Source organism: Centruroides sculpturatus, unplaced genomic scaffold (assembly GCF_000671375.1).
Source record: "Centruroides sculpturatus isolate CEXI.00-Female unplaced genomic scaffold, Cexi_2.0 scaffold1540, whole genome shotgun sequence".
Classification (NCBI taxonomy): Eukaryota; Metazoa; Arthropoda; class Arachnida; order Scorpiones; family Buthidae; genus Centruroides; species Centruroides sculpturatus.
The window spans coordinates 18,482-46,401 of record NW_019385858.1 but is presented as its reverse complement, the minus strand read 5'-3'; the positions used below and the strand labels follow the sequence as shown (position 1 = coordinate 46,401).

Genomic DNA, 27,920 nt, shown 5'->3' with positions numbered 1-27,920 from the left:
ATAGCTCGCGTTATTTAGTACTTTTTTGTTTGATTAATGGCGACGTGCAGTTCCTCGATCTTTCTTGACGAGGCGTTCAAGCCCTTCGATGAGCTTAAGTGTTACCTTGCTAGGAATAGCAATATGAATTTGAGCTCAAGAGCGATCACGATTTATAACTGTCCAGTTCCAGCGATTGATTGATCTAGTGAGTTTCACGATGTCTATTCAATTGTTCTGTTCTCGATTCCATTGGCATTCGGTTGGATTCGCTTATCACCAAGGGTGATCTCGCTGGCACATTTGCTGCACATGCAGAGAGAACTGAGGTGGTTTTCTCTGAGTCCCTTCGTGAATTGCAGCAGGTTGTTCTGACGTCGGGATCTGCAGTATCCGGGACACCCGGGCTTTATAGTGACGCTGCTAAGCGTCCTGCTCTATCCTTGGATTCGGTTTCTCTGCCCTCCAACTCTTGTCACACTACTGATATACAGTAATCCCGAGTTTAACGACTCTGAGCTTACCAGAAAAATCCTAATTTCTGGAATTAATCCGCATAGCTTAAAAATATGTGTTCAGAGAATACGCCATATTCAATAAGGAGAGGTTGCTGTTGATTTGGGGTGTAATGCAGATGTCCGAATTTTATATAATGCTTTTTCTGAGGTTTCCGGTTTACGTTCGGTTATTCCGAAAAAGAGGCGCCTAAATCCATTGAGAGAGATCGCTCTTAGATGCTATTTATGAGCGGAACAGCCGGATTGCTGTGCGTTCCCAATTAAACAGTATAGTCAGGTGATTTCTTTTTAAATTAAAGAGAAGATGAACTTGCAGTGGACTAGGTGAAGTATTGTATATACTAGGTGAAGTATATATATAAAAACAGAAACTCTAAAATGTGTGAACTGCATTAGAGAGAACAATAATAAAATACTGTAGATCAGTGGTCCCCAACCCCCGGGCCGCGGACCGGTACCGGTCCATGAAACAAACGATACCGGGCCGCCCAAGGAACATTAAATTATTTCCATTTTATTTACTATGGTGTATTTGTCTCGGGTTTGTGCGACTTTTAATAGACGACAGAACAACGGAATAAACTGGACATAAGAAACCCACTTCGGGTTTCATTGTCTCCTATTACCCCCAGATAGAACTGTCTCATTGCAAAGAAACGAGATCAGGGTTCTCATTGATTTAGCGTTCTAGTGAGTTAAAATGTTAAATCACATTATATTCATTTTTGGTGTAACTGTATTTTATTTTGAAGACAAGTTTAAATACAATTAAATTAAAATTATTAAATTAAAACAATCTAAAATATGAACAATCAACGTTTCCCCTCAGTGCGCCGCGGTAAAGTAATCAAACGTTGACAGGTCCGTGGCGATAAAAAGGTTGGCGACCGCTGCTGTAGATCATAATGAGCTCAATAAAGTCTGCCCTGCCTTTATTCCATTAAGAACACAGCTCCTTGCCAGAATAGACTACAGCATCTAACAGAAATAATGACATTTGCCATAAGAACTCTTAGATACGCATTGTACAAATAAACCTAGAACTGGCAAGCTCTGTCAGCTCTGACAGGAGATTAACAACTGTCATATTGCTCTAGTGCTGAGCAGGAGCCCAATTGTCGCAAGGATAGGGTAGCTTAATTAATCTGCATCAATGTCCTAATTTAATCAAATTGTTCTTTCAAACACCATAACCGTGTATTTCTATTAATCATAAATAGGTAGTCGTAGTTCAGGTAATCATAAATAAACCAATTTTAATCTGTGTGACTGTGTTGCTATAATTCTATACACCAGTATAATAAGTCCTATTAATAGAAATACACGGTTATGGTGTTTGAAAGAACAATTTGATAAGGTAGCTTGCTTTAGCAACAAAGACACTATCATTCAGAGCCAGAATGAACGACCGTGGGCTGCAGTCATTGTTACTGACCCTACCTTCGCCATTATTTCCCACCCAAAGTTCTGTTCATCGACATGCATCTGTATCGAGGTCCTTCTCACTTGACGCCCCAACTGATAAGTGTTAGAGAAAGGACAAATTTTACGATAGCGACACTATCAATACTAGCTAGGCAAGACTATAATCTTAGCGGAGAAGCAATTCGAGCAATCTACAAAATTAGTAGGTGCTGCGTACTGCGTCTTTTCTAATAGAGTACAAGTGTACAGTCAATCGGTCAAACTGAACGAGGAGGCGTCCACATTTCAGGAGAAACTGGTCACTCTGGAGGGGTGACCCAGTGGATCCTACAACATCTAGGTCCAGTGCCAGTCGCGGTTTACTCAGATAGCCAGTCATCGCTTCAAGCCCTGAGCGACAGTTACCACAGTGACAAGTTCGTACAAGAAATCAGAGGTATAGTGCTGAGAGCGAGGCACTCACGACACGTTGCCCTCAGGTGGGGCCGAAGCCACATGAGGATCCCAGGCAACAAGCGCGTCGACCAACTGGCCAGGGGCTCATTTGTAGCGAGGATGGTCGAACCTTCAACTACCTACATTAAAGGTACAGTACTCTACTGCAACGATCAATGACATACTTGCAAGAGCATTGAACTCAAAGTACAGTAGGCAGATCAATCTATGCCTTCGTGCCTGAAGTTGGCTGTATTTTAGTATGTTGTGATTTGCTTACGACGCAAATACTGATCGGGCACAAGACCCACTTCAAGATCTTGTCTATGTACTTGACTGTCCTCTTACTGAAAACTTCTGCCGAGGGCTGACCAAGTCGACTGGTCTAAGCCTTATGAACAAGTACTTCAAACGCTAGCAGCTAGCGTTTTGAAGTAATTGTTCAGAGAAATTTTAAAGAAAGTAAAGAATTGATGAGAAACGTAGTAGGTCTCTTCGATCTATAAGCTCAGTGGATGCACTGGGCAGGGCCCGCTTTTCTAGGGGTAGGTACACCGCTGATTATTATTGTGAGCTAGTCTCTCATTGGTAGAGAACTCTATGTGCAGTATAGGCTGCACCACAACATATGTCTATGTAAGAGGGTTGGACTTGAGAGCGAGGAAGGCAAGAAACGAGATGAAGGTTAGTTGTCCCTATTGGGTTACACCAGAACCAGAGCTACAGCCAGGGTCAGAGCCCAAGCATGTTTCTCACGTTCGACTTAAAAGAGTCGAGAACACCCAGTAGCTGCTATGATTAAGACGTAGTCTCTTTGTACTCTGCAGTGCCATTTAGCAGAGCAGAGGCAATTTACTTAGAGTTTGTTATATGAGGCTTTCTAATTTTGTCGTTATCATCTTCAACATCTATTGCTCGAGTAGGTCTGCTATCCATGAAACTGTGTAACACTTTGTGTCTGCTGTGACTTATTTAAGTAACCGTAGCTTTTTAATTTCGGGTGGTTTTAGTGCGCATTTGCCTACTTAGGAGCAAGTACAGAGATCGCAGGAATGGGGCCATAAAGGACTTTATTGCTGCACATGGCCTTTTGTAGTTAATTAATGACATCTAATGGTCATTCCTGGATTAATCTGATAATCTGTTCCAAAGGACTCTGCTCTGTTATTCAGGATTGACAGGTAGGCATTTTTGATTGCCCTTGCGACCATGTGTGAATCACCTATAGCCTAGACGGCAATAATCTGCAGGATGCAGAAGCTTCAAACAATAAGAATTCCTAGAATATCAAGTCAAATGACTGGTGCAAATTTCAAGATACTATCAGGCTGATCAACGTACCTTCATATAGGATTGTATCACATACTTAGGCTAAAGCCTATATTGCGTCAGCTATTTTCCAAATTACCTCTGCCTCCGTGAAATCCATTCCCAGATGGAAGAACAAAAAACGGGTAACTCCATGGTGAGCACCAGAACAACAATAGACTGCGCAGGGTATTTCGGAGAAGTCATGATCAAAGGAGGGAGGAACTGTGCATGCACTATTCCTTTTTAAAAGAAAGTGTAACAAGGCCATTAAAAATACTGTTTTATTTATTGTCGAAATAGTGTCTCCTTCTTTTTGTTTTGCGTGTTTCAATGTCACGATTTGGTGAATTTATTGACATTTAGCAAATAATTTCATCATCAACTTTTAATCCATGTAGATACGCGTTTCGAGCTTTAAGTATTAAACAAGATATTAACTTAGAAAGATCTAAAAAAATTAGATAATTACGAGGATAAGTAAATTACACGACTAAGCAAAACATTTGAATACCCGGGCTCTAGAGAAATTAAAAAGTGGTAAGATAACTTAGTGCTAAACAAAACTGACGTAGAGATACCAAGAAATATACTAAAAATCCTGCAAAATGGATTGGACTTTAACGCCCCAAACCGTTGGGACAAACTAGACATATCACACCTAGATTATATATGCACTAAAGTAACTCCCCAAATGATTACAACGATATAAAAATGGAAATTAGCTACAAACTAAAAAATTATGTAAAAAACTAAAATAGAGGGAAGAAAATTACTGAGAAATCGTACGTCAAATATAGAGATAGAATAGAAAAATTAAAAACCTACTTTGAAACAAATGACTTGGATGTCATAAAAGCAGATAAATCAAAGCAGATTATCATAGTGAAACAAGAGTAAATCCGAACCAAAAAGCAGAAATAGTTAATAATGAATCTTTTAGAGAACTATCAATAGATCCAAAAGAAGTCATTTACGCTGAACATAATAAACGAATAAATAAGAAAGTTAAATTAAACAACATAAAAAAGAAGATAAACAGTATATTTTAGCAAACGAAAATAGCAGAACCCCTAAGCTAAACATACAACTAAAAATATACACCAGGCTAACAAATAAGACCCGTCGTCGACTTTATAAATTCAGTGCTATATAATTTAGAAAAATGAATAAAACAAAAATTATAAAAGTATAAAAATTCGGAATACTCCATCAAACAGACGAACTTATCCATGACATAAAATATAACGATAAACGAAAATTACAAACTTTTAAGCCTCGATATAGCAAATATGAACCCTTGATAACCTGGAATATAATAGAAAGTATACTAGAAAAGATTGAAACAAAAGAAGAAGAAATCGATTTAATAGAATATGTATACAGGAGTAATTATTTCGGAGTCAACAATAAGTTCTACACACAACAAACAAGCACAAGCAGAAGATCAGTCATAGGCCCGAAGCTAGCAGAACTTCTCATGGTAGATATAGCTCAAGCAATCAAAAATTAAAGGCATAAAGTTTTATAAACGATATGTGGATGACGTAATTATACTATATGACCAAGAAATAATAAAATTACAACAAATAGAATAAAAAATAAACAAATCAAACGATAATATTAAATTTAAGGTAGAAAATGAAGTAAACACAGAAATAAATTACCTCTACATTAAAATAACCGGAAAACAAAAAAGATCTAAACTTACATTTTGAAAGTATGTATTATTAGACAAACAAGCAACACTTTATACCAAAATAAACACAAAATAAGTCATGTCATTGATAAATTCCAATACAAATGGCACTTACGTCATTTTTACGTTTCGTATGTTTGTTCGCCTTTCTTTTACCAATGCTTANAACATGCCGAAGTTGCCCCGGTCTCCCCTATACATATTCATATATACATATACATTTTCAATGATAAAATGCGTATATTTACTATGTTCATTGTTATAAATAGCAAAAAGTCACTTTCATTTAAAATATCGATAAATGTGTGTAAAAGTTTTTATTATGTAATCAATTTGTACAATGTGCATGTTAACATTATGTAATATTTTTTATAATGTAAAATTATTGTTTAAACTTCAATTCAAATATATATTTTTAAATTTATTCAAATTTATAATATATTCTCTCCGCTTCAAATTAATGGCTTGCCCCTGTACATCATACTTTTCCTGTTAACGACAGAGTCGTGCTAGTCATCTCTCTAACCTTTTTCAAGGAAAAATGTTTGAATTTAAATAAAGCGATTTCCGTTCAAACAGAATAATTGTGAGTAGCAGGAGGCCACTGAGATGAACCCTAATGATTACTTAATCTGCACTGGTCGGGATGACCCGACCTATATAGTTAATTGAGTCGTATGATAATTAATTCATGCTGAATGCACAAGTAAAGTTAAAAAGTTATCTTTCGCGGGTAAGAATTGTAGAACGTTTTTCCACCTTATGTTACCTAGTTACTAGCTACTTATTTGAAACGTGTTGGTTACAGTTTCCATAGGAGCAGAAAATGTAGCTTTCAATATTTATATAAAGATGATATTTTAAACACTAATTAATAATGAAGCACTACTAGATTTATTTTATGAATTTTTAATAATAACTTAGTTGCTATACGTTCAGTTAGATAGATTGCACCCGATTACAGACACGTAAACACACTCTGGTATTATTACACAAGCGTCAATTTTATTATAATACTAGCTGAGTGTGTGCTACTTTGTTATAGCTAAAAACAGCGAGATTAATTACAGAAATACGCATTTACTAACATGAGAATTTGGAATTTTTACTGTAAAACACACGAATTGGCTAGGGACTGTGGGATTGAACAAAGTTGCGGCTGAGAACACCAGGATGTGTTTGAATATTTCGGAGAGTGATAACATCCAATTTCGGTAAATAAAGGTTAAAAATATGAGAAAAAAATACATTCGTTTGTCATATTTTGAGATGGATCGAACTGATTGACGATCTACAAGTTGTCAGCATTTATTATACAATTTTTTATTATACTCACCACTACCTTCAAAATTAATTTTTTCCGAGCTATATAATAGTTAATTTAACATAAACTTCCGGTTATTTATGTTGCTTTTCAGATAATTTTTATACATTTTTATCATCAATTTTTACGCTTCTTGTAGGAAAAAACGTAGTGAACATTTCTGTTCAGTTGCAACTTGCAATTTACTCAACAAAATCTATAATTTATGAACTGATAGATATAATGTTCTAAATTAGTTTATAGCACGTAGGTGTACGCAGAAAAATTTTTCGAAGGGGAGCGACGCTAGAAGACAAATAAATTACATCAATAAATTTTTATTTAATTATTTAATTTTGTGAAATTTTTGAGACAGATAAATATTTTTATAATGTAAGATATAAAATTACTTTTCCTTGTTGTTATAACTTACAGGTTTATTTTACATAAGAGCTTTTTTGATAGACAAATTTTATTGTTTATTACGCCGAAAATAGGTATTACAACCACGAAAAATAAGACAAATTTAAAAAAAGTATCATTCTTTAAAGCAAAAACCACCCCAAAAAATAAGATATAATTTCAAAAGATCTACTTTATTCTTTACAATTATTGCCCTATTAAAATAAAACCCAACTATAAAAATCATACCAAAGTCAAATTAAAAGATCATAATTAAACTAAAACATTTAGACTATAGCAAGATTAAACTAAGATTTAATTAATAAATTACAATTATACAATTAAATTATTAACAGAAAACCTAGATTAAACGAAAAAATTAAGATGAAACCAACATTTAACCAAGCGATTTAAACAATATAATAATCAAACTAAAACAGTTAAATTAAACCAAGTGTTTATCAAAAATTTTAGATTAAACGATAGTTAAACCAAAAAGTAAAGATTAAGATAAGATTAAAGCAAACAATTCAGATCAAACCAAGTTTAAACCATACTATTCAGATTTAACCGAGGTTCAATTAAAATATTAAAACTAAACCAAGGTTAAACCAAAAGATGAAAATTAATCCAATATTGAACTTGAATAGTAAGACTAAATTAAGATTAAAGCTAAAAATCAAGATTAAACATAAACTAAACCAAAAAATTAAGATTGAACCGAAATTAAATAAAAAGGTCAAAACTAAATTAAGGTTGAACCAAAATATTAAGACTAAACCAAGATTAAACCAAAGTTAAACAGAAATATCAAGATAAAACAAAAATGAAACAAAAAAATCAAGATTAAAATAAAATTAAACCAAATAGTTAAGAATTAACCAAGTTTAAACCAAAAGATTTAAATTTACCCAAAATGAAACCAAAAAATTAAGATAAAACCAACATTAAACTAACTATACTGATTAAACAGATTAATAATTTTAATGAAATTCGAATTTATTAGATGAGTCTAAGTATTTAATCTCAGCTTAATTTTTAAAAGGTTATATTAATTTATAAATTGAAACTGTACATAGAAAATAGGTAGAAGTGTTACAAGTTGTTGCAAAATAGATATACAGTAGAGCCTCGATTATCCGACTCAGTTGGGGACTGGATTTAATTGGATAATTGAAAAGTCAGATTAACCAAAAATTATGAAAAAATCTATTATTAGTGTAGTATATTATTATATCCCATGTAATTAGCATATTAGTATATCGCTATTAACCTACTTGGCGTTGAATTTTCCTCCATGTTAAGCCTATCAATTTTTTTAAAAAAATAATAATTGTCGCTATTGTATCGTTAAAAATTAAAAAAAATTAAGCCTCATTTTAATACTGGCTCCCTTTCATGGTCGATCCAGTGTTGCCAGCTGAAACACGTATAAATAATATTAAAGTAGCCAAGACATAGCCAAATATTGTCGCGCCACATCACTAGTGTACATTTGAAATTTGCCGACTAAGGCGGTCGGTTAATCGGGGGTCAGATAATCGAGGCTCTATTGTATAAAAAGCATATAATTTGTATAAAAACAATGGAATTATTGTAATAAGTAACAGAATTGGACTGTTTCAAAAATAAAACTCTTCAGAAATATTTTTTATTAGGTTAATGTTTAATTCTCATGTTTTTAAATAAAAATTTGTGTTTTTGGTTGTGTGATAAAACCATCTCAACGAGAATTTCTATACTTTCGATTTTAACCTAAAATATCAATTTAAATATCGATAATAAACTAATTTTCTTACGTTATTAAACACAAACATATACGACAGACAATTTATTTCAATTACTTGCATTAAGAAGTAACTATTAAAATATCTATGGGCTAACTTTTTTATTAGAACACGAATCGTTTAAAGATTTCTCTCGGTTTTGATTTGTATTATTTAAGATTATAGCCGGTACAAAGTTAATTACTTAGTCTGCATTTGTAACATACGTGTATATTCAGGTTGTTGCAAATAATTTTATTGTACCCAACACAGATTTTTTGTAATCTTCTACCGCAAATGAGTTATTGTTAAGCGCTATTATTATCTCAACACTGAAGATATGAACGTGTTCATGCTTGTTTTCACGTTATTCTTTGCACGACGTTATGAATCAAAAATCTTATTAGATGAATTAAGTTCAGAATTTAGTTAGTCATTAGGGGCCGTCCATAAATTACGTAAGGTGTTTTGGGGTGGGTGGGGGTAAAGGATTTCTTACTATTTCTTACTCAGGGGTAGGGGGTAATAGATCTCGTCTTACGTAATATTCTTATTTTTATTTTTTGATCTCGTTGAGTGGTGGCGTTTTGAATTTGGCTTCAATTTGGCGGTTTCTATTAAGAACGCTGGTTGTCTCGTGTGACGTGATAGAGTAATAACGCTAGCAGATTTACGCTCTACACATTTTCTGTCATGGGAGAAAGGCCGTGTGGTGGTTTCTCTCTCTTGTTTTTTATTAGAATAAGTGCACCATTCCTTTGGGTTGTATAACACTAAGAATACATAAACCAAAATGCATAATACAAAGTAAGCATAAAATTAGTATTCGGCTTTCAGTGAAAACTAAAATGTAAAACCAGAAATTATAAATAGTCTTTTCTTTCATATTTTTTAACATCATTGTAAAAAGCATGAAATAGTGGTTTCTGAACAAGCTTATCGAGTGGACGTGGCCACCCGAAACCAAGCGTAAAAATTTCTAATCTCAGAATAAGTGTATGTTGATCGTAAATTGGACAATGATAGATCATATAGTCGACGGTGTCTAGGTTTTCTGTACACAAAAGCAAGGAGCAGTTTCTGCCCGGTTATACATCGCTTGGTAGCTTCTAAAATTACCATGCTCAGTAAGTAGTTGAGCAGTAGCAAACGTTAAATCTCTAAGTAGTGATGAGAACCTGCATTCAACACTAGGAAAATAAAGTCTTGTTATTCTACCAGTTTTACTGCTTAACTACTTTTACTGGTTCCACTTTTGCATAACGTTGTTACGAATATAATTTTTAAGGCTGCTACGTGAGAGAGGGATGCGAATGTAGTCCAAATCAGTGTCCTTAGCCTCAAAGTCGTCTTTTTCATTTCCTAGTATGCCAGTATAGCCAGGAACAAATATAGAAGTTATCTTATTTACATGGTTTTTAATATGGTGCTGGATATATGCGATTTTATTGCTATTGCAATTGGGATTTAATAGAGCTTTTAGGACAGACAGAGAATCACTGTAAATGTTGATAGACAGAGTTTCGTTTGGTAGTGAAGTGGCCCACTGAACAGCTTGGTAGTCGGCATCTTCTTCAGCTTAATAGATGGAGGTATGTTGGAGGTATCTGTACCTTCTAACATATTTTTGGCAAAATATGTCAGTTTGGATGAAGATACAGATAATTGAGCCGAAAAGAAGTGAACTTTTGGACCCATCTGTGAAGATATTAATGTCTGCGTGATTATCCATGGAGGAAGCAGATGACACCAAATAACCTTGTTCACAGGATGATGATCAGAGATAGTAGGGTAATTGCAATGTGGTAGCGTATGAACAGCCGTAGATAGGAGTAGAGATTGTTGTTGAGCCTTGACGTTTGTAGTTCTGATGTAGTAGTTTAGAACCTTTTCTACGATACATAGTGGCAAAGGAATAAGCTCCGCTAGTATCAGAGAGGCATTAGTAAAAACTGTTCTGCCGCACTTTGAAATTCTGATGTCAAACTGGCTTTGAAGAGAGAGTAATTTACTTGCTACTGAACTTTTATTAGTTACATGATCACAGCCAGAGGCCGCGTAAAGTAGCATTGGTTGTATTGCCCCATTATATAGAGTTTTATAAGCTTTATTATTTAGTCCCCAAGTGCACCTAACACATTTTAGCAGCATGTAGTTTATTTTCTTGGCCTTAGCCAAGATGTAATCAATATGGCAACGGAATATAGTTTCTTTCTATTCTCTCTTGTTTTATCTTGTATGATGTTTCTTTTACACATGCTCAAGCTAGTCGATCTGACAAAGTTTTTTGCGTCTTTTGCGAACATTAAAATTAATATAAAAACAATTATAATGACGTTGATTAATGATGATGATAATAACAATAATATTGTTAATAATTAAAAAATAAAGTTCTTAAAATAAATTGTTCATTCGAATTCATTAAATTTTTATATTTTAAAATGTGTTCACATAAAGTCTTTTATAAATATTAGTACATATTAATTAACTAGTTAATAATTATATATTTTGGACCTAATGTGTTTAGGGTTTCATTAAAAACATTTTTTTGGTTAATTTAAAATCTTTCTATAAAATCATGCCAAAATATTACGTAAGATAGGAAGGGGAGGGGGGATAAAAAGAAAATATTACTTTTTCTTACACAGGGGTGGGTGGGGGTCTAGAATGGCCGAAATCGCCCTTACGTAATTTATGGACGGCCCCTTACAGGTAATAATTCGAAAAATTTCGATAATTAAGTTATATTTTCAATAGGTTTATCACATTCGTTTCTTCATCAAAGTAATGTTACCTTTCCTTACATTACAATTAACAAAATTGTTCTATTCACATTTACTTTTACTCAATTTAAAAAATTGATCAATAGTAAACAAAAATATGTATTTTCTTTGGAATTAGATCATTTATTCGTCTTGTTTTTAATGTATAATCAGTTTCAGTGAAAAGTAATTAAAGTGGGTCCACAAGGAGCTAAGGGCATTATGTACTTTTTGATTTGCAAAATTCCAGAATTCCATCTAAGCTCGTCCTGACAATTCTGACGTGTATCGAAGTTATGGACAATGGGCCCTGTAAAATCTTAGTTACGTGCTTTCGGGAATTATCGTATTCGCAAATGCTACAATTAAATATTCTATGATATAATTGGTTTAATAAACAGAAAATATATTTGAAATTATTAGAAAATGTTACATATGTTTGTAGAAATATCTAAAATTCCATCTCATTCGCATAAATCGCGAAAAAGAGATTCCTTGTGAAATAGGAATGTGTTTCATTCCCACGACGTTATTTCATGTACGAATGTAATGACTCCAATTCAAATTATGTTATTTGTGATTCGTTTCAAATCTTTAAATAATCGTTTGAGAATATTCAGACTTGGAAAATTGTTAAATATTCATTAAAGACTAAACTAATCATTTTATTTGTATTTTCTTTTAATGATAAGGCAACACTTAAATTTTATATAAGTATTTGTACTTTCAAATATAAATGAAGATACTAAATTTTATTTTTATCTTATAAAAGTCAAAATATATACGTTCATATGTTTGTTTTAATGTTACACAAACGGTTCTGTGCTTCAGCAGGAAATTTAGCTTGAATAAGTTTAAACCAAAAAATGAAGATTTAACCAAATTTAAACTAAAAGATACAGTTTTCACGAAGTTCAAACCAAAAATTTTAGATTTTACCAAGTTTAAACCAAAAGATAGAGATTATCTCAAGTTTAAACCAGAATACCAAGATTAAACTAACATTAAACCAAAAGATTAAGGTGAAACCAAGTTTAAACCATGTTTAAACCAAAAAATTAAGATTTAACCAAGTTTAAACCAAAACATAAGGATTTAGTCAAGTTTAAACCAGAAAATTAAGATTAAATTGACATTAAACCAAAAGATTGAAACCAAACCGAGTTTAAACCAAAAGATCAAGATCAAACCAAGTTTAAATTAAAAGATTAAGATTTAATAAAGTTTAGACCAGAAAATCAAGATTAAACCAACAGTTAACCGAAAAACAATGAACTTAAGAATTAACCATGTTTAAACCGAAATCTAAATATTAAACCAAATTTTTACTGAAAGATTAAGATTAAAACAAGATAAAACCAAAATATACAGATTTAACCAAGTTCAAACAAAAAGGTTAAGATTTAACAAAGTTTAAATAAAAAGATAAAGAACTGATCAAGTTTAAACCAAAAAAATGAATATAAAACCAACATTAGACCAAAAGATTAAAAACAAAGTTTACATTAAAAGATCAAAAACAAACTATTTTATCAACAAAATGATACAGATTTAAACAAGTTTAAACCAAAAGATTAAGTTGAAAAAAAGATAAAATTACAAAATACAGATTTAATCAAGTTTAAGTCAATAGATTAAGATTAAACCACGTTTAAATAGGAATATTACTATCAAACCAAGTGTAAACCAAAAGATTAAGTTATTTTTAAGTTTAGATTAAAAGATTGAAATTTAACAAAGTTTAAACTTTGTTAAATTTCAATCTCTTTTAACTCAAAAGATTAAAATCAAATTAAGTTTAATTTTAAAGATTAAGATGTATTCAAGGCTAAACCAATAGATTAAGATAAAACCAAGATTAAACTAACTACAATAATTAAACCAATTATGAATTTTGATGAAATTCCAATTTAATTCGAACAATATTCGAAATAAATTCTAACATAAAATTCGAATATTGGTTCGATTATAGAACGATTGTAAACGTTCCAGAAACGTTGAAAGTAGTACATTTGACTGGAGGAAAAATTCTCAAATTAGTCTAGAAACGGGAGACCTAATTATTGCATTCTGTGAAAACGGGTAAGATTGGCTATAATGTAATTATTTTAATTTTCACTTTCGTTATTTTTTGCCCAGCGAAGCCGGTCTTAGCAGCTAGATTCTAGATTACTTAGAAAAACAGTCTTTTATATATATAAAAAACTATATTACATACAAATAAACACCCAGTGAAGGGGGTCCTTGCAGCTAGTAAAAATATAAAAAGCATATGATTTGTATAAAAACAATGGAATTATTGTAATAAGTAAAAGAATTGGACTGTTTCAAAAATAAAACTCTTCAGAAATATTTTTTTTACGTTAAANATCGATATTAACAAAACGAGTTACTTTAATTCACTATAATTCATTCCATCTACGAGAGAAAGCGACATTAAAAATGCTAAAATAGTTTCGTTAGCCCGGAACACGTGATAAAACCATCTCAACGAGAATTTTTACCCTTTCTATTTTTACCTAAAATATCAATTTAAATATCGATAATAAACTAATTTTCTTACGTCATTAAACACAAACATATACGACATACAATTTATTTCAATTACTTGCTTTATGAAGTAACTATTAGAATATCAATGGGCGAAGTTTTTCTATTAAAACACGAATCGTTTAGAGATTTCTTTCGATTTTGATTTCTATTATTTAAGATTACAGTCGGTACGAAGTTTATTACGTGTAACATACGTGTATATTCAGGCTGTTGCAAATAATTTCATTATTCCCAAACCAGATTTTTGTAATCTTCTACCGCAAATGAGTTGTTGTTAAGTGCTATTATCATCTCAACACTGGAAATATGAAAGTGTTCATGCTTGTTTTCACGTTATTTTTTGCACGTCGTTATGAATCAAAAACCTTATTAGATGAATTAAGTTCAGAATTTAGTTAGTCAACACCAGTAATAATTCGAAAAATTTCGATAATTAAGTTATATTTTAAATAGGTTTATTACATTCGTTTCTTCACCAAAGTGATGTTACCTTTTTTCACATTACAATTAACAAAATTGTTCAATTCACGTTTACCTTTACTCAATTTTAAAATTTGTTCGGTAGTTAACTAAAATATGCATTTTTTTTTTAAATTAGATCGTTTATTCATTTTGTTTCTAATGTATAATCAGTTTCAGTAAAAACTAATTAAATTGAGTCAACAAGGAGCTAAGGGCATCATGTACTTCTTGATTTGCAAAATTCCAGAATTCCATCTAAGCTCGTCCTGACAATTCTGACGTGTATCGAAGTTATGGACAATGGGCCCTGTAAAATCTTAGTTACGTGCTTTCGGGAATTATCGTGTTCGCAATTGCTACAATTAAATATTCTATTATATAATTGATTTTATAAACAGAAAATATATTTGAAATTATTAGAAAATCTTATATATGTTTGCAGAAATATGTAAAATTCGATTTTATTATCATAAATCGCGGAAAAGAGATTCCTTGTGAAATAGGAATGTGTTTCATTCACACGACGTTATTTCATGTACGAATGTAATGACTCCAATTCAAATTATGTTATTTGTAATTCGAATTATGTTATTTGTAATTCGTTTCGAATTTTTAAATTATCGTTTGAGAATATTCAGACTTGGAAAATTGTTAAATATTCATTAAAGACTAAACTAATCATTTCATTTATATTTTCTGTTAATGATAAGGGAACACTTAAATTTTATATTACTTTTTGCAATTTCAATCATAAATAAAGAAACTACATTTTATCTCTATCTTATAATAGTCAAAATATATATGTTAATATGTTCGTTTTAATGTTACGTAAATGGTTCTGTCACCAGCAGGAAATTTAGCATAAATAATCTTTTACATCTTAATCTTTAACCTTTTGTAATGTTTATTGTTTAGTTTTTCTTCTTTTTTACACATTATGTTCTTGCAACTTTTTGTGCTTTTTAGTCTCATTATTGTAACTACTTATAGCATTTTGTTGATTTACTTTGTATGTTGTAAATATTATTTACAACACACGCGACAAAATTATATTCGTTCTATTTTCGACAGAATTATTTCTATATTTTTTTGAAACATTTCGAATCTTTATTACATTTGAAATCATAACGGTAATATTATATAAACCTTATTCAATCTTTTGTTATAATAACTAATATTACAAAGAGGACATTCCTTATTGTTATATTCAATAAACTAATCGATGGCGAAACAAATAACACACACACACATATATATAGAAAGAAAGGGAGAGAGAGAGATAGTTGCACAAGAAATATACGCAAAATTAGGATGTAACTATTTTTCAAATTTTTATAAATGAACATGTATTATAATTCAGTTGAACTTAGTCGCTATCCATTCACACAACGCATAACTTTTTAATGGGCATCGAGAAAGCACAAAGCAAATAACACGCGTGGTTACAGAAAAGGAAAAGGTATCCAGCTAAAAACAGGTCTTAAACTTAATATTAACGAATAAGCATAAACATATCTACATGTAATTTGACACGCTGAATCGACTGGTATACAAAAAATTATTTCGATCAACCGTTTTAAAGTTACGAACGATTTTTTATTTTCGCCTGTTTGCTTCGTTTAAGAACAACTTTATTAAGAAATACGCAAGCACTCATCGATATTAACAAAACGAGTTACTTTAATTCACTATAATTCATTCCATCTACGAGAGAAAGCGACATTAAAAATGCTAAAATAGTTTCGTTAGCCCGGAACACGCGTACACACGACAAGGGTTTTGGAACAACTGACCCAGGGAAATTTTCCCTAAACGGTGGGGAACTGTCGAGCGTGATATCACTTCCACAATTTTCTACACACACGTGAGCGGTAACAGAAATAGTTGACACGATAATATAATTATTATATTAATTATAAAATTTACATACAAAAATATAAGGGGTACCTGAGAAACAACTAATGGGCAATGGGGTACATCAACAAAAAAGGTTGAGAACCACTGTCTTAAAGAATATATCCTATTTACATACCATGATAATCCACTAGCTGGACATCTGAGAAAATTAAAAATGCGAACTAAGATCGAAAAATCATTTTATTGGCCCGAAATGGTGAAGGAAATTCACAATTATTGTAAAAGTTGCCAAACATGTGCTAAACACCGACGGCAGGGTAAACGAACCCAAGCCAAATTACAATTATTCTCTCCCCTATCTCACGTGTTTGAAAGAACTGCGATGGATATAGTAGGACCACTTCCTAGTACTACTAATAGAAATAAATATATCCTAGTCTTCGTTGATCACTTTAGTCGGTATGCGGAAGCTATCCCAATACCTGACGTCACCAGCAAAACTATAGCCAAAGCATTCGTCACTCCACATTGTACTACGTCATTCAACACCCACTCAATTATTAACGGATAGAGCACCTAACCTATCTCAAAAATGTTTACGGAAGTGTGTAAGCCGTTACAAATAAAAAGACTCCTCACAACTGCCAATCATCCCTCCTGTAATGGTGTCGTTGAACAATTTAACAAAACTTTAATTGATATCCTATCTCACTATGTGGCCAAGGACCAGAGAGATTGGGACGAATAGATCCCTTACGCTTTACTTGCCTATAATACGTCTACCCATGCATCCACAAATGAAAGTCCCTTTTTCCTTTTATATGGGATAGACCCAACTTATCCATTTAACCTAGTTACAAGCCCTGCTATCATATCCTATGATGTGGAAACCAATTTCGCCTCTGAATTACAATTACAAATGCAAAGCGCCCATCAAACAGTTCAAAAATTTTCCGAACAAGCGGCAGAGGCGAGGCAAATTAGACACCACCAACAAAATAAACCGCCATGCTATCAGCTGGGAGATCGAGTGTTATTAAAGGAAGTTGTTGTACCCAAAGGCCAAAAACAGAAATTAGCTCCTGGATGGTCGGGACCTTATCGAATTATTGAAATCCTCGGTCCCGTTAATTTTAAGATTAAAAATATTAACACTAAACGAACTCTACATGTACACGCCGACCGAATTAAACCAACTAGCGCTAGACAGGAATTCAACCTTGACCCAGAAACACCAACCAAATCACTCATCTCCACACCGGAAGAAGATACAACGGAGCAGCAACAACATCTCATATCCGACCCCTGGGATGAATTTATTTTGTCTTCTATCCCTACCACTCCTCCAGAAGGATCTCCGGAATCAGAGGATGAAGGATCGAGCGATGAATCTACAGATCAGGAGGAAAGGGCAAGCTCTGAACCAGAAATAGAAGAAGAAATGGGGTCAACGCCTCCTTATGCTCTTAGAAGCCAAGGTCTGGTTGCAGATCAACCCTGGGTTATGCCTCGCCCCACCCGAAGCCGCATACCCCGATTTATTTCTCCTACCACTAGCTGATCATCATCTCCTTAATTACAATTAATTCGGTTGTGTAAACTTAATGGGAGAGATGGCCTCACAAGAGAGAAAAATGGCCTTTCGAAAAAAAGAACTTAAATGATACACCTTGTCCTTCGGTACCTCACCTATACTTTTCTCCCTTTCAGAGAATAATGGCCTCCTCTGATCAAAATGCAGCATTGACGGTCTTAGTGAGCTGCCCAGTTTGCTTTACAGTAGCAAAACCACCTGTGTCACAATGTACCAATGGGCACATAGTCTGTTTGCAATGTCGCCCGAGAGTCTCCAACTGCCCTACCTGCCAAAAGACTCTGGGACATATTCGCAGTCTGATAACTGAACAGCTTTCTTCCTCGTTACGACTGCCCTGCCGTAACGAAGCTTTCAAATGCACCGAAATGTTATACGAAGTAGATCGAGAGGATCATGAAACCATCTGCTTCTTCAACCCATTAACTTGTCCTTTTTCATATCTCGATTGCAGATGGGAGGGAGCTCGGCCTAATTTGCTGTCGCATATCCGCCAAACTCACCCTCAAGTGCCCCATCTTGATCAAAATGCAGTAAACTTTTTTGGAATTCATGCTGAGAATGACTTTCCCAAAAGCTGGGCAGTCATTCTAAAATGTTACTCTCAGTATTTCTTGATAATGGTAACCAACATGGCGGAATCTCCCACGTTTCTTACTAATGTCTACCTTTTATCTGATGAACCTCCCCGTCCATCTTCTCTCTCTTATTTCGTTGCATTCAAAAGAGGCTCCAACATGTTACATTGGAAATCATCCCAAATCCCCTTATGGGGATCGACCGATCCTCACAGCTCTAGCATTCCTTTAGGTTTATCAACTGAATTTATTTACTCCTTTTGCGCCCATAATAATTTTAAATTTTTCGTCAAAATAATGAACTGTTGAACAAGAAAAACAAGAAAATTTTCCTTTCTCTGCTCATTGCAGAATGGCGGACCTTGATGAATGGTGGGACACCGATTCTCCTATTACATCTCCTGTTCCACCGCCTAATCCCGTTGTGAATGCCGAATCCCTCCGGGCCGCCTTACAGTTCGCCCGAATACAACGCCAAAGGGAAAACACCCCTTTCACTATCATCCTTCCCATCAACCATGACTGTCCTCCGGAATTAATCAACAACCTTCAAGAGGAAACCCAATCAAGTGACAGATATGTTCCAACTCAAAATATATCTACCACTCCTCTACAAGATCCTCTACCTCATGCCTCTCAAATACCAGTTCTGGGACCACCGACTCCTCAAGAAACCTCCCAATCACAACCATCACGGTCATCTCGAGGTCGCCATCGTCGACCTCCTCATCAATCATGAATATTTATGATCTGTCTTTTTTCTCCTATATATATCCAGATATATTATACACACATTTATATCCTGAATATCGCTTAATACCTAGAGTATTGTCTATTTTTTTTTTCCAATAAATATCCATTTTAATAGAAATTATCTTACTATTTACTTTCCTACACCCACACCGAGATTGGATATCGAGATTGGGACAAATGAATGTATTGTATGCAAACAAAGCATAGGGGATTCCCCTATGCTTTGTTTGCATACAATACGTCAGTGCATGCATCTACCAATGAAAGCCCTTTTTATCTTCTATATGGAAGACACCCAGCTTATCCCTTTGACCTAGTCATGAGCCCTGCTGCCATATCTTATGACATTGAAGACAACTTTGCATCAGAATTACGTCAAAGAATGCAGCACGCCCATCGAATGGCTCAACAATGCTCTGAACATGCTGCAGAAACGAGGCAAGAACGTCATCGTAAACAAAATAAGCCTCCACATTATCAAATGGGAGATAGAGTATTATTTAAAAAAGTTGTTACGCCTAAAGGATTAAAGCAAAAGTTGGCTCTGCGATGGTCTGGACCTTATAGAATTGTTGAAATCCTAGGACCAGTTAACTTTAAAATTGAAGACCCACAAAATAAGAGGCAACTACACGTACATGCGGATCGAATTAAACCAAGCAGCGCTCGAAAGGAATTTGACATAAAGTCTGACCTAACCATCAGGCCAGATACTGCATCACCGGAAGCAGAGCCTCAACCAGATATCTCTATCGACCCTTGGGACGATTTTAAATTATCCTCTATACCCTCTCCACAACCGGAAGAAACAACAGAACAGGAAAAGGAAGACGATATTGAAAAAGCTGAGTCGGAAAACGACTCAGAACCGGAAGGAGGGCCAGAAGTTACTCCTCCCTATGCCCTTCGCAGTCGGAGCCCAGTTGAAGATGAACCTTGGGTTATGCCTCGACCCACGCATAGCCGTATACCACGGTTTGTTTCTCCTGCTGATAGTCGGTCATCGTCCCCTTAATCCTTTAGGATAACTAAAGGAAAACCAAGACACCTATCGTATTCTGAGATAAGCAATATACCATGTACGGGATTCATGTATTAAAACTAATCAATATTCTCATGCCCTTTCTCTCCTTATTAGTCCTTTTATCCCTTTCAGAAAATCATGGCTACCCCTGAACAAGATAGTTCAGTGCCAGCAGTACTCAACTGCCCTATATGTTTTGACCTGATACAACCGCCGGCTTTCCAGTGCACCAATGGGCACCTGGTGTGTTTGCAATGCAGACCCCGTATAACCACCTGTCACACATGCCGAGAAACCCTAAGATACATCCGCAATCTAGTGATGGAACAAATAATAGCCTCACTACAACGGCCGTGTACTAATAAAACCTTTGGATGCCCAGTCTTGCTGAAGGAGGCCGACCGGAAGGCCCACAAAAACACCTGTTCGTACTGGCCGGTCGTTTGCCCCTTCTCCAACAATGATTATAGTTGGAGAGGAGCATTAACCAATTTAATAACGCACATTCAAACCAATCATCCTCAAGTACCAATTTTACAACAGACACAATTAATCTTCCTAGGGGTCCCGGCAACCGAACACGACTCTAATAATTGGGCTACGATATTAACTTGGTATAGCCAGTATCTCCTGCCGATGCTCCTTCTTTCATTATCAAAGTTTTCTTGCTTACCGAACAACAAAGATCTTCTAATCTCAGTTATTCTATAATATTTAATAGGGGTGGCAATACTCTCTTCTGGAGGTCTTCCCACATTCCCATCTGGGGAGCCACCACCATCTCCACCAATCCGCCCTCTCCTCCTCGAGGTATCCGCAAACCCTGATATACGCATTTTGCGGGCACAGTAATTTTAAGTTTTTCTTTGAAATTCTGTCGGAGTAAAATATCCTTCCCTGCGAATTACAGAGAGATGACGGAATTAGAAGAATGGTGGAATCCTGACATTACAACACCAAACAGAAAAATAGTCAATGCTGCCTCGGTACGGGCCGCACTGAATTTTGCACGGACACAAAGGCAAACAGGGGTCACGGCTGTTACCATCATTCTACCGATTGGATATATGTGTCCCCCTGAGCTCGATGAGGCGGTAAGGAAAAAAAAAAACATTATGAAAGGCAAGCCGCCATATCGCCGCATGCGTCCAGAGTCCCTATTTTCCAATCCGTGCCTAGAGGGACGAGCTCCGGCAGATGAACGCAATCAACGCTCCCCGTATTAATAATAAAAGATACTTAATAATAAAGAAAAGTTAGCCCTATATCACTGTGTGCATGGAAAATATGTATCCCTGATGTCTAAGTAATCAAACAATACAGATACAGATACAGATATTTATTGATCAATATGCCATATGGCATATCCCGATGCCACTAAGTATTACCGGGTATATACAGGAAATTACATAGTTTACACTGAAGATTTCGATAACTAATTATTAACGTAAATAAAATTAATTAACGCGTGTACAATTATATATATGAGGTTATACACGCGTGCAAAACATTAATAAGTATTAATAGATAAAAATAAATTTAAAACATAAAAGTTGCTGGAAATGTGACAGAGTCATAACATTATATAGTTACACGAGGAACATATGTTTTGTTATCTTACGCGGCAATTCTGTTTCAGCAGAGGTTTTCGAATCAGACTAGATAAAAGTTTTTTTTTTTTTCTGCTGAAGTGAAACTCCTGCACAATCCAGACCAGGAGACTTATACAGATCTTATTAGAATATAGTCCTCTGTCAACGATTTTCCAGAATTAGTTGTCCAACGCCTTTGCTCTTCCTTATAAATCTTGCTGCTAGCATAGCTCCAGGTATATCTTGTGTGATTCTTATTGCCATGGTACAGCTCCAGGCACACCACTGTTATCCACAAAATTTGCCTCTTATGTATGCATGAGAAGCAAACGCCGATACAGAATCACAATGCCAGTAGATGCACTTAATTCACATATGTAGCAGACAAATTCTTCTCGAATATCACTGTTGCACAACGTTTGTGGAATTATACCAGAGTAGTAGTCCAGCCAGAACAGTAGACCAGCCGAAGGAAGACGCTAAATAAGGTTTCAACACAGTTGTACATCATCTATGACGTTCAATGTATGGATACTTTGATTATTTATTGAAGTCTCTTATCATTGATGAGACACATTTCTGAGCACAAATACATAACATCATATATTATTTAGGGAAGAACCAGTGCATTAGACCTATCGATGAAGGACACTGTATAGAGTTTCAACACAGTTGTACAGCATCTATGATGTCCTATGATCACATACGTTGGTTGTTTATTGAAGTCTTTCGTCAATGATGTGACATATTTTTGGGCATAGTAATACAAAGTCAAAACCAGATTCCTTAAGCAAATATTTCACAAGTACGGCCAATCAAGTATTATAAAAAGAGTAGGGCACATAAGTATAACGAGGGTAAGTGTGTTAACGAGAATACAACAAAACATGTAAAATATATAATAATAAAAGAAATAAAATAGACAAAACGCCGATAGAGAACCCATGGTATCAATGCTAAACCTTCCAAAAGAAAATGCAGACTACAAGTACAATCACGAAATAATTATATTAGGGTAATTTATATTTTCACTAACCAACAGTTGGCCATTAATGGCCAGAATAAGCTGGTACACTGGTCCTTACAAAATACATGTTAACGAGTTGTACAAAGGCATCGAAGGTATCTTTGTGATCAAAGAGACGTTCTAAGGTGGGAGGTGGCCAATGGAGATCATGAGACTCAAGTAACAGTTTTAAAATCAATCTTTCATTTTCTAGCATAGGGCATGTATAAATATAATGATCGCTGCTGTCGTTGCAATCACATATAAGACATCTTGAGTTTGATGTGCCCTTGAATCTTGAAAGGTATGAATAAAATCTCCCATGATTTGTTAATATTTGTGTGAGTTGGTGGGTAGGCTTGTACCATTTATTACTAAGGAAATTTGTAATATCTGTAATATATTCATGTGTTTTATTATTAATATTATTCCATTGAAGCTGCCATGCATGAATTACTTCTTTCCACAGGATAGTTTTAATTGTTTGTATACTAATTCTTTTGTAAGATACAGGTAAGTCCTCCTTATAAGAAGCCTCTTTTGCAAGTTCGTCTGCCAGTTCATTTCCATAGTGCCCTTGATGTCCTCGAATCCAGTTTATAGCGAAATGACAAGTGGATGTATTTATGATATCTTGTATACGATTTGCAATCGGATGATAGTTTCTGGTTTTTAGCAGAGCTATGGCAGAAGAACAATCAGTATTAACAGAAATCCTTTTGTTTGTATAATTATGCTTACACCAAGCAACAGCCATTTGAATGGCGAACAATTCGGCTTGGAAATTTGAGCAATTTTCACCAAGTCGATATTGTTCCATAGTCAATATCTCTTCACGGCAGTATGCAATAAAACTGCAGCCTACTCGGTTACCCGTTTTAGAGCCATCTGTAAAAAGATGAAAGTCTGCATTATCATAGGTGTTAATAGCAAAATTATTTGTGGTGGCAGGATGTCTTGATTGATTAAAAGCCACTGGTCTTTCGACGTCCTCTGCCCTAATAATGTAATCATCAGTTTGTATATTCTGTCCCCATTTGATATGCCAAATTTTTGCAGTATAGTCAATGATTTTATCAATAGGAGGACATCTTGCCAGAACTTGGATGGAGACATTAGGGGTTGTGCAATAAGCTCTGGTCAACTGGATGAGCGCCTTTCTTTGTGCAGATATAAGTTTTCTATTTATATGAATTTTATATATATCTTGGCTCCAGCTACCGCAAGCATATGTAATTATTGGTACGAAAATTTGTTTGTATATGATGTTAAGGGCATCGGTAGTAAGTCCCCAGCGTCTCTTAGCAAAGCCAGTAAGAATATTAAATATACTGCCAGTACGATCAGTTATGTATGCTATGTGTGTATTCCATAATAAACGATGGTCTAATATGATTCCTAAATATTTGATGGATTTAACAATTTTAACACTTTGTCCATCCATCTTAATAACCGGGGTCCTCCGGTAGAGATTCGGTTTACCAGGTTTATTAAAAACAATTCCCATCGTTTTGTTAATGTTAAAGGTAAGTTTGTATTCCTTACCCCATTTGCTTATCTTACATAAAGTATCGTTACCGAAGATCTCTAGAGCAGCTCTCGAATTACCCCCCAGAAGAACGATTGCATCATCTGCATAAGCAATTGTTACGTGGCCAAAGCTCTGTCTTAAAAAGTTGTCAAAGACAGTATTCCACAAGATAGGGCCACATACAGAGCCCTGAGGGCAACCCCTAACGACATTTCTACGCATAATGTGAGCACCATAACACAGCTCTGCAGTTCTATTGTTTAAGTAATGAATAAAAATTCTATATATGTTTCTGGGACATTGCCTATCTCGCAAGCTCTGCAAAATCGATGGCCACCATGCGCTGTCGAAAGCTTTTGCTATATCCAGGCTTATAGCAAGTACGAATCTATATTCCTCTAATAAGAGATTTATACTTTTGATAACTTTCTCAATTGCGTCTGGAGCAGATTTTTGTGGGCGAAAACCATATTGGTTGCTATGCAAATATTGATTTGTCTCCAAATGCCAAGATAATCTATTAGTCAATAAACGTTCAAGTACCTTTCCCAATACCGGCAATAGAGAAATAGGCCTACACTCGTCCAGATTTCCCGGTTTCGGCACAGGTACGATCCTTGCCCTTTTCCAGGAATTAGGAAATATTCCAATTCTTAGACATGTGTTGTAAATCTCAGATAGTTGATCAGGTATAATAACCCACAGTTGTTTCGCCAAGAGTGGCGTAATATCATCGTATCCAGCTGCTTTTTTGTTGTTCATTTTTGTAAACGCCCAAGCTATTTCTTCAGTGGTAAACTCAGGAGTGTCATTGGTATATATATTACTTTGTATATTTTCTCGTACGATACGATGTTGCTCATTCTCTTGAAATATATGATCTGAAAGACAGAAGGTGTCCATTTTCCTGTTGGCAACCTCCTCAAAAGTTTGTCCGATGTTGGTAGAGTGCAGAATTTGTTTTCGCCTCAGTTTGTTTGTGCAATATCTTGTGATGAATCCCCAGGGGTTATTTCCAGCATTCTTACAAAATTCTCTCCAAGAGTTCAACTTAGCCATCTTAATAGCATTTTTATAATTTTTAAGATGTTCAAGATAATTCCTCTTGTAAATGGAGCGCTGTGGTTCAACGTGGCATCTCTGGAAAGTCTTCCTTAGCCTTATGTTAACAGTTCGAAGAGTTCTCAGCTCACCATTCCACCAAGGCACTATGTGTTTCCTATTGTTGATGTATCTAGGGATAAATTTGTTACATGCAGTTATAATCATATCGATTGAGCTATCGATAGATAGTTCAGTTGCCTGGGGATTTTCTCGATTACAGATGGGAAGGTATGTTTGAAGGTATTTCTGGAGTCCGTACCAGTCCGCAACTTTCAGATTGAATTTGGGGCGTGGTTGATTAAAATTATCTGGTGTAATGTTGGATATATTGAAAGCAATCATTGCGTGGTCATCTATGGACTCTTCCATAATCTTCCATCCATGAACATAGGTAAGACACTCCAAAGAGCATGCCGTGATGTCCAGCCAACTCTCTCCACGGCTAGAGACAAAAGTGGGAGGGGATGTCGGGTCATTAAGAATCTGCAACCCATTTCGTGCGAAAAATTCTTCCCAACATCTACCACGATGATCAAGGCGGGCCCCCCCCCAGCAAGGGGAATGTGAATTGGTATCACCAGCTAGAACGAAATAAGTATTGGAAAAAGTATCCACAATGTCCTGCATATCTGAGACGAATTCCTGTATATTACAATCTCCAGGGCAGTAAAAGTTTATAAATATGTACCTACATCTGTTTATAATGATTTCTGTACAGCAAATGTATTTATTACTGATATTTTTGTGATGTAAAATAGAAAGCTTGTTATGTGTGGCTATGGAAGTTGCCCATGGATAGTCTGATGTGCCGGATAAAAATATACAAGATGTAGGTAAACATGCAGGTTTGAATTTGATACAGTATGGTTCTTGTACTAATACAAAATCAAATTTATTAATAACTGAGGCAAGGAGGGAAGTAGCTGCAATTCTTTTCCCTGTGTTATATTGCAGAAAACAGATGTTATTGTTAATGTATTGGTCCATAATCCGTTCGTTGTATTAGGTTATTTTTAATTCTGGCAAATAATCGACAAGAACCATCTCTAGCATTATGGCCGCAAGCAGAAGGACCATCGTGTTTACAATTGCAGCAAATAGCTGGTTTGTTCTTGTTAGTGCAGTCCTTAAAGCTATGTTGGCCAGCACAGTGACTGCAAGTTGGTACCTCTTGACTGCATGAAGTGGAAGTGTGCCCAAATCGGCAGCAGCGAAAACATTGGAGTACTGGGCAAAAGTCAGTAATTCTACACTTGGACCATTGGACTGAAATTTTTTCGTATTTTAATAGTTGTAATCTCAATTTTGGTGATACTTCTATCACCCAGTTATTATAATATTTGCCCTTCTTACCCATGCGAAATTTAATCCTAAAGTTTTCTAAAAATTCTTCTTCAGTGCATGTTACTCCAATGTTCTCATTTTGATGGAAAATACATAATGGTAACTCTTCTCTTGATAGCTCAGATGGCACTGAGTAAATAGCTAAGTGAGGCAGTTTTTTCTTTGGTTTCTTAATTACTATTTGTGGAATTTCCTTCCTGACAAATTGTTCAAATTTATTCGCATCTTCACTGTCCCCCATTTCCACTGCCACACCCCCTCCTCCGATATTCTTGATTTTATCGATTCCTATGGCCAATTGCGATGGTCTTACCCGATCGTACAGGATTTTCCTCAAATGATTTGAATCAGCCTCTCCATCCACATTATACAAAAGTAGTACCTCCATACTTGTATTCAGATGTTTATGCCGATTATTTACATTAGGTTTGCCAGATTTTAAGACTTCACTGTAAGTTTTCAATGGTTGTCTTTCAGCATTACAAATAGTTTCCACCTTTCCCAGTTTCTCGTATAGGCATTTCTGATTGTTTAGAATTTCATTGATGGTACCTTCGTTTAATAAATTTACCTGATTCTGAGATTGCTGTAGATCCTCTCTCATATTAAAACCTTCATTTATCTTAGTTATCATCTTTGTAATATCATTTTTAATCCTGTCAATCGAACTATCCTCCATCTCTTTGAGCTTTCTCAATAATTCATTTTGCGAATCAGGCATAGTGTTATCTTGTATGATATCTAATTTTTCTAGAATTTTATTGTTTATGTCATTATGTTTTTCATTAACTAAACTATGGGTAATGTTATTTTCCAGTTTGTCAAGTCTATCCAAAATTGTTTGTTGGAAATCATTCATTTTGAGATTCTCGCTCAAACAAATTATGTCCTTCTTTGTAGCCAAAGTAGTCATTCTTTCCTGGGT

At 34.8% G+C, this 27,920-nt stretch overlaps 1 protein-coding gene across 1 annotated transcript; it reads left to right on the top strand.

Moving 5' to 3' along the window:
* Positions 1 to 18,185: 18,185 nt before the first annotated feature.
* LOC111642563 (E3 ubiquitin-protein ligase siah2-like) lies at positions 18,186 to 18,950 on the top strand. The gene has a single exon (XM_023388920.1). It carries the CDS (start codon positions 18,186 to 18,188, stop codon positions 18,948 to 18,950), a length of 765 nt encoding a protein of 254 aa, XP_023244688.1.
* The last annotated feature ends 8,970 nt before the right edge of the window (positions 18,951 to 27,920 follow it).